This window comes from Sinocyclocheilus rhinocerous, unplaced genomic scaffold, assembly GCF_001515625.1.
Source record: "Sinocyclocheilus rhinocerous isolate Xijiao unplaced genomic scaffold, SAMN03320098_v1.1 scaffold263, whole genome shotgun sequence".
In the NCBI taxonomy this organism is placed as follows: domain Eukaryota; kingdom Metazoa; phylum Chordata; class Actinopteri; order Cypriniformes; family Cyprinidae; genus Sinocyclocheilus; species Sinocyclocheilus rhinocerous.
This window is the reverse complement of record NW_015645086.1, coordinates 534,756-543,118: the sequence shown is the minus strand read 5'-3', so window position 1 is coordinate 543,118 and position 8,363 is coordinate 534,756. Positions and strand designations below refer to the sequence as shown.

General features: G+C 34.5%; 2 protein-coding genes and 1 long non-coding RNA gene across 4 annotated transcripts in view; 1 reads left to right on the top strand and 2 right to left on the bottom strand.

Moving 5' to 3' along the window:
* Positions 1-3,423, bottom strand: part of LOC107705687 (acetyl-coenzyme A synthetase, cytoplasmic-like) — an 11,417-nt gene extending 7,994 nt beyond the window's left edge. The window contains exons 1-2 of the mRNA XM_016509086.1: positions 2,670-3,423; positions 1,689-1,884 (exon numbers count right to left, since the gene is read on the bottom strand). Coding sequence (XP_016364572.1) covers positions 1,689-1,884; positions 2,670-2,796 — 323 coding nt within the window. The 5' untranslated portion in view covers positions 2,797-3,423. The remainder of the gene's footprint in view (positions 1-1,688; positions 1,885-2,669) is intronic.
* LOC107705689 (uncharacterized) overlaps positions 1-6,383 on the top strand; it is a 21,496-nt gene extending 15,113 nt beyond the window's left edge. Inside the window, exon 3 of the long non-coding RNA XR_001636092.1 lies at positions 6,246-6,383. This is a non-coding gene — a long non-coding RNA (uncharacterized LOC107705689). The remainder of the gene's footprint in view (positions 1-6,245) is intronic.
* rps21 (ribosomal protein S21) lies at positions 5,948-8,097 on the bottom strand. 2 transcript variants are annotated; one of them, XM_016509089.1, is made up of 6 exons: positions 8,018-8,097; positions 7,568-7,652; positions 7,300-7,363; positions 6,919-6,990; positions 6,392-6,457; positions 5,948-5,993 (listed from the first exon to the last, which is right to left on the bottom strand). In XM_016509089.1, the coding sequence occupies exons 2-5, from the start codon at positions 7,615-7,617 to the stop codon at positions 6,398-6,400; spliced, it is 246 nt and encodes an 81-aa protein (XP_016364575.1). In that variant the 5' UTR covers positions 7,618-7,652; positions 8,018-8,097; the 3' UTR covers positions 5,948-5,993; positions 6,392-6,397. The 2 variants fall into 2 exon arrangements, with proteins under 2 accessions (XP_016364575.1, XP_016364574.1); XM_016509088.1 differs by having other exon boundaries at positions 6,402-6,457.
* Between the last annotated feature and the right edge of the window lie 266 nt (positions 8,098-8,363).

Genomic DNA, 8,363 nt, shown 5'->3' with positions numbered 1-8,363 from the left:
CAACAAATTCCTTGTTTGCGCACACTTAAGTGGTGATAAAGCTCATTCTGATTCTGATTCTAATAAGAAAGCACCCCTACAACAACTTCTGAAAGTGAAGGGTAGTGTTTTACTCTAATATTACATAAAAATGTCATTTTAACATTAGTGTAATTATTTTAACATGAGTTTAGGAACTGAATAATAAAAAGGAAAAATAAAACACTGCTTAGTATTTACTCTTTGAATTCAATATGCACTGATTCTTATTTAAGATACAAAAGTTATTTAGGTAAGAGCAGAGAGTGATTTTCTCTTTGTCTTTTGTTCATGGCCCCAAATATTGCAAGCTGTAGCGATATGCATATTGCGATAATTTCGATATATTGCACAGCCCTAATAGGAATAAATTACGTTTTAAAATATATAAATATAGAGAACAGTTATTTTAAATTGTAATAATATTTCACAATATATTAGTTTTTAGTGTACTTTTCACCAAATAAATGCAACCTTGATAAGCATAACAGACTTCTTTAAAAAAACAACAACAACTTTCCAACATATTTTCTAACAAAGTTCATTCATTTACCAGTCATGTATACTGACACTTGTGTTCAACAGCAAAGTATGAACATGAGACACTGGGCAGTTTAACAAAAAATGCATTCACCTGTATGTTCAGTTTTCACTCTCAATGTTTCTGATATGTTTCAATTGCTGTAAACTGCTGAAAACAATTATTTTGGTGTGAGAGGTGCCCTTAAATGTCCCCTACAGGTTAATAAGTAGCTTTTTATTTTGACTTTGTATGTCAGCTGACATTCTTAAAATAGAACCGAGCTCTGACACAGAAAGCAAAAGTCTGGCAAAAGACAACAACTGCAGAAGAGATCCACACTTGAGCATTTCAAAATGAATTCTGAAATGATTTGAACTTATGTCGTAACAAGAAACGATCGAAAACTTCACAATTGCTAAACTGGCATTGCGAAAGCAGAGAACTAGCAACTGCCCCAGACAACGTTTGTTGCACGTAAAGAGTTTACAAGCTATTTTTGTAGATCTGAATGCTAATGAACAATGACTGCCAAAAAAAAAAGTCCTCATGAACTGCATGGACAGCATCCAGCACAGATAAAGTGATCCATTGCAATGCACATGAAGAAATGACACTATGAAGACGCAACACTGCAGATACACCTCATTCTGGTTGGAGCGCTATTGGCGGGACATGGTTCAAGCTTCCATGATTTACTAAAACAGCCTGACAGTCTAAATTTATCTCAGTTGTTTTGCTCTGACTTACCCCTGTCTGTCAGTGTTTGCCATGTTAATGTATTAATAGCCCAGGCCCAGTAATGTTATATTGACTCAGGTAACCTGGAAGGGATCTAAACCAAGTAGATTTGTGGCCAAATATCCCGAATACAACCGTGGTTTAACCTTGTGCTTAAAGAACTGGGCTGATTACTGAAAGGTTGTAGACTGAAACCATGAGAAATCATCATAAACCAATGTCGATTCAGAGGTATTACGTGTACTGTACTGTACTGTAACAACATTGGCTAAAATGACAGTTAAAAGTAGACGCATTGAAATTCAAAACACTAACACTGCTCTCAAAATACAAGAAAAGACTTAATGTCACATGCACAACTTTTGGGCTAAACTGAAACATTTAAACCACATAATTCACAAATACTAACCAGTAAAAAGCCACTTTGTCACCAAGTTTCCTCTCATGGACGTTGCGGTCCAAAACATTATAGCAGATGTTGGTTGTGGCACCTTCCATGCACTTAACGAAAATTTCACCCTTGGTCACATCGAAATTGTAGTCCAGGAACTTCCCGGTGTATTTTGTCTTCCAGAAAAAATCTTTGGCAACATCTCCCCAGAACTCTGGACACAACAGGACGAACACACCAGAATATTTATGCACAGCTGATTCATAACTTGTGTATCCAGAGCAAAATGGTTTTAAAAAAATAATAATAATAATTAAATAAAATGGTTGTCTTTTCTAGGAATTAAGTGCATTTGGTCTAAGTAAGGACTTTTATTTATTAAAAGTATTTTTTTAAATAAAAACAACAACCACCAGAATATTTATGCACAGCTGATTCATAACTTGTGTATCCAGAGCAAAATGGTTTTAAAAAAATAATAATAATAATTAAATAAAATGGTTGTGTCTTTTCTAGGAATTAAGTGCATTTGGTCTAAGTAAGGACTTTTATTTATTAAAAGTATTTTTTTAAATAAAAACAACAACAATAATAAATGCATGAATGATGTACTATTATTATTATTATTAAAAACATTATATTTCAATTGTACTAGTATAAAGTTTTTTTTAAGTATTTAAAAACAACAATAATTGTTAATATGTTTATTATTAAAAATAACAACAAAACACACTATTACAATATTTTATTTGTATTACTATAAACAGGGGGTAATGTTTTTAAGCATATCATAAGGGCATGTGGTGGTTTTTTTTCTTCTAGGAAGTGCATCTGGACAAAGTATGAATAAAAAAAAAAAAAGTATTTTAATAATAAAACAACAACAATCATATTAACAAGATTTTATTATTAAAAACAAACAAAAAAAATTGTTTTTAATAATAAAAACAAAAAGCTTTTAATCTGTTAATGACCTGCCCAGTGCCCAATGAAGCTTACCCTCAGGAGACTCGACAGATCTGATGTAGAGCTCTTTGTATTTCTCAAAGCTGGGGATGTGCGCTTGTTTCTTCAAGTCTCCTGAAGCGTGTAACACTTCCTCGCCTGGTGCCTTGTCAGGAATCATTTTAATAACTAATTCAATGGACGCAACTAATATAAATTCACCTAGAAAAACACAAACGATCACTGGCCTAACGTGTGTAAGTCACTTCCGTGTGGGAGAGTTTCACTCCCATACAGGCGCTGTGGGCATCCGAGTCTGAAATGTTGAACAAAAATTAATCTAGATTAGCCCTGCTATTGTGTTTTAATGAAGCGGCGACGATTCGGATTCAGTTCGCAAAGTACAAGCTGTCCGAGACGCGTTTCAAATTTGGACTTGCAATTATTATTATTATTATTATTATAACAACAGGCTTAAATGTTGCTCCGACGATTATAGACGAAATATAAAAATAATTTTGGATTTAAAAGTCGTCGTACATACAGAAAAAAATATATATAAAAAATCAAGATGCACTTGAGAGCTGTCAAACAGACAGTATGTCTCCTCTAGTTTGAGGTTATCTTGTGTAAGGTCGATTAAAGCTGGAAATAATTCCCGGCATTAGAGAGGAAATGCAGCCTTTAACTGAATCAAACATGCAATCAAATTAGACGTGCATGCAGTATGAGATTAATCATTCTTCCACGCGTGGATTGCAAATCCTCAGTGTGTCTGCAGGAGGACAGCCATTGAAGCGCAGAAATAATGTACGCGACTAGAACGGCAATTAGCGTGAGACTTGAGTTCTTCGATGGGCGGGGCTTAATCTACCGGATGTTGTTTCTTATTGGCCCTCTTCTAATTGAACTATTCACGGCGTACTTTTTATTTTTTAACAAAATTATACAACACCAATATTTCCGAAAGAAGAAAAAAAGGCATAAAAAAAGCAAAAATATACAATTTGGGTATATAAATAAGTCACATACATTTCAACTCACAATTTTTTTATTATTATCTTTAATTTATTTAGTGTTCCTGTGACTCAGTGGTAGAGCATTGCGTTAGCAGCGCAAAAGGTCGTGGGTCCGATTCCCAGGGAACATACATGCTGGTAAAAAAAAAATGTATAGCCTGAATACACTGTAAGCCGCTTTGGATAAAAGCGTCTGCTAAATGCATAAATATAAATTATAATTATTATAAATTATTCAGTCTCGGACGGAATTTATCAACACCACAAAGTTCGGGGTTTTATTAGTGAAGTAACATTTATTTATTTGAAATCTAATCAAAAGTACACAAATATGAATATTATTTTGAAAAATACATTTAGTGTATTTTGCAACAATTTTCACGCCAAAGGAATTTCCAGTTTGGTATAGAAACAACATCTTTCAAGTATTCCGAATAAGATGAACTTTAAACGATTAATATTCAAAAACAGTGGCAAAGGGCGTAACTTTACTCTCATCTATATCATATATTGGCATTAAATGCTGTTATAGTGTTATCAGACTTGAATGCAGCACTGGTTTCGGGTTTCTGGGCCGCCAATCGTCCTCCAGAGGAAGAACCTTATGCGGCCCATAGAAGCTATTCGAGTCATTGGCGCACAATGGCAGCGCGGAGCCTGTTTGAGCTCAACATGACCTCTACCGGACGAAGGCCCGTCGTTATAGCCTATTATCAGTGTCCCCAAATATTTCGTGTATAGACTTTTTTTTATTTTATTTTTTTTTACTAAAAATAGATGGGTATATCAGAAAAAAAAGAAACACACACGTCTGGTCAGCTATCCTTGTGGGGACTCTCCATAGGCGTAATGGTTTTTCTACTGTACAGACAGTATATTCTATTGTCCTACACCAACCCTACCCCTAAACCTACCCCTCACAGGAAACTTTCTGCATTTTTAGATTTTCAAAAAACTTCATTCTGTATGATTTATAAGCTTTTGTACCCGTGGGGACCACAATTTAGGTCCCCACCGTGACACGAGTCCCCATGAGTCTGTGTGTATTCAGGTTTAAGTCCCCCCCAGGATATATAAACCAGTACACACACACACACACACACACACACACACAGTAACCTTTCTTTAGTTATAAAACGGCATTTTCCTATAAAACCAGACACTGTGTGCACTCCGAAATGTGCGTTAAGCATTTGTTCTTATAGAGCATTACTTCCAATGTTTTGAAGGCTACTTTGGTAAGAGGTTCCAGATTACAAGTTACCCTATTTAAAATGCAATAAGTAGTGTAACTATTTCAATTACTTTATTAAAGTAATGTAACTGATTACATTTCATTACTTTTCTAAATTTCTAACGAGTTTTCAACGGTTAATCATTTTGAAACATTTAAAGCAGGCAGGGTTAACATTACAGTAGTTCTCAACACTGATTACTGTCAGACTTTCAAAATCCTTCATCACTCGAATTAAGATTATAATCATTTAATTTTAAAGTACAGCTACCACAAAATCAGACTTTAACAGCGCTTTTTACTTTGAGATGGTTCGGAGGTTAAATAATGACTTAAAATCATAACAAGAAATAGTTTATTAGCTATGATACTGTTTGTGAAATCAAATCTTTGCATAGCTATGACAGGAAACACTGGCATCTAACAATGCCTTTGAAAAAACAGTTAATCTTAAATAAATACATAAGCCCAAATAGGAAATGAGTTATCGAATAAGCATGTCCTAAACTCCTGAAATATTGGTGTCTAATATTTTAGAACAGTCAATGCAATTTAGGAAAGAAACCAATTAGATCTGTATGTGTGAAAATATTCAGATGTAACTCCGTTTTTGTAATTAAATTACATAACGTTATATTACTCCCCAACACTGAATACTTCTTCGTATGGTTAATATAATTAGTTTAACCAACTAATCACCTCCTTTTAGCGCCTCCATCTGGCCATTATCTCTACTGCAGCTGAATCTTCTCCAAAAGCTTGCTTTGACACTCAAGTGTAGCACATGAAATTAATTTGCCTCTTCTGATACTCATTCAGATTGTGACAGACAGTAAATCTTAGTAAACCATATCCTGTCAAAAACAAACAAATACAGACCAAATACTCTCATAACACCACAATTTGTTCTCTTTTCCTATAATGGTTAAAAGAATTCCCTTCTAATTTAGTCTCACAATAATTGGCAATTGATAATTCCATAATTGATCATTTTAATTATTCACATCACTTAAAAAACCAAGCAGCCATTAATGATTCTCAAGCACTCACACCATATATTAAAAACACAAACACGGGTGTCCAATTTTATTTTTTATTTTACAAAGAAACTTCCTTTAGATGTTCCTGAAAAGAGAAAAACGCAATCATTAGAGAGAAGCATAATTAGCATCCACCTGTAACAAACACAGTCTGATTTAAACAGTCTACAATTACAACACACATTTGATCAACTGCAGAAATTCAGTGAATACTATGGCAGTAATTAAAATTAGTCTTTTGCATTATTAAAAAGACTCTTAAAAAACAATAATATTCAATACAAAGGATTTTACATCCTTTAGTTGTGCTGTAACTCTTACTGGTTATAGAACAAAGAAATCAGTTGCTGAATAGGAAAACTTAATCTTACAGGAAGTTTAAAGCATCTTTTCGCATAACCACAAACTTAAGACTAGTGGTTTCAAAAAGCATTTAAAATCTGCCAAAAAATGATGAAGATGAAAATACAGCAGTTTACTGACATGGGCTTACTTTGCCACAATGCTGTCGTTCTTTGCGAGCCTCAGGAGGGAGTCATCAGCTTCACCCTGCAGATGACAAAGCAAATGTCTTGAGGCCGCACCAGATGTAACTGAATCTGTGCTTTCACATTTATATGAACACATTCCAATTTTACATTTTAACATTACATTTTAATATCCTACATATGATATACGGATGCAGAAGAATGGGCTTTAAAGGAAGAGTTCACTCCAAACTGAACTTGTTTTTGTCCACAAGACTCCAATATCTTGATGGATTTATCACAAACACGCAGCTTTTCTCTTCGCAAGATGTTAATTAATGGACTAGAGTTGTGTGGATTGAGATGTTTTTATCAGCTGGACTCTCATTCACTGCAGAGGATCAATTTGTGAGCTAGTGATATAATGCTAAATTTCTCCAAATCTGTTCTGATGAAGGAACAAACTCCATCTACATCTTTGATGGCCGGAGGCTACATTTTCATTTTTGGGTGAACTATTCCTTTAAGCGTGTTTGAACATACCATTCTACGGATCGCACCACAGATGGCGTAGGTCTTGAACTGTCCATTGAACCTGCCTGTAGCCTTGTCCACCTGTTAAAACCATAAGGAAAAGCTCATTAATCATCACAACTCTGAGATTTTGTTGGTTAGATCACAATAATAGACTAATATACCTATTGGTATCTAACAGTTGTCATTTTGGCTGGTGTCACTTACAATATATACCAACAGTTTTGTCAATGCAAAACATACATTTTTTTTCATGTATATTCATGTATGCGGTCTAAACTGCATTTTAGAATTTTAATAATATATGCATGCAATCTAATAATATATACATGTGTAGATACACATATAAACAAAAAGACTAGTTTTGTAATGTTAAAAACGGTATCAAACCTCAGCAATGTTGATCTGGATGGAGGCATGATCCTTAGCACCAATAATTCTGTTGCTAGCAGAGCTAGAAAAAAAAAAAAAGAATAAATAAATTGATGTTCCCAAATTGTATACAAGTATGTGCTCACAAAATATTTAACCAGTATTTTAACTGTAAATATGTTTCTAGATAAACGAACTGTGCGTACAGTTCACAATATTATCAAAATAAACACAGACGAGGTGTTTCAAGGATTTAAATGACATTTCCAGTTCAATTTGAACTCACCATTTGCGGGGGACGTACAGGTCCACGAATTCACCAGCGTCGTTCTGCATCCTGACTTTATTTGATGACTGTCAACCAGCTCAGTCTGCATCAAACAATCACATCAGTCAATATCCAAGCAGAAACCAGCTCTATTCACACACAAACACCTTGCTATACAAGTTGGAAGCAGAACTGAGTTTTGTATTTTTCAACATGTAACGTTATTTGAATCGGGGAGAGTTCACTCAGGCGCAGGGCCTGAGAGCGCTGCTCTCCCACATGTGTAGCGACTCGGCCCTGCTGCCATTCACTCACGATAAAACGCGCACAAAACTGACTATTTGGCGAATATGTGACACACGCGGTACAAAACACATCCGTGTATAAATGGTGTGAGATATATGTTTTAAATGTTAGCTCAAAACAGTACAAAATATCATAGTAAACTACAGCTCATGGTGTTCTTACCGATTATCACAAATGGCCGACGCGGAAAGGAAGAAGAGAAAGGGTAAGGAAGTGACGTAACACGAAAGGCACGATAAGAGTGCGAGCTCTTTATAAACAAATATCTGTTAATAATTATTGATAAACAATAATGCATATTAAATAGCAAAATGAAACAAATCCACTGATCTATAATAGACAAAATATAGATAGATAGATAGATAGATATAGATTTTATTAGCAGTTTAAAAATAGATCAAAGCAAGACCAGCACACTTCATCATGTTTATCAAATGTAAGTATACTGGACACCAAGTTGAAACAGAAATGAAACAGAATTCTTCTGTTGTAAATGTATGTTCACTGT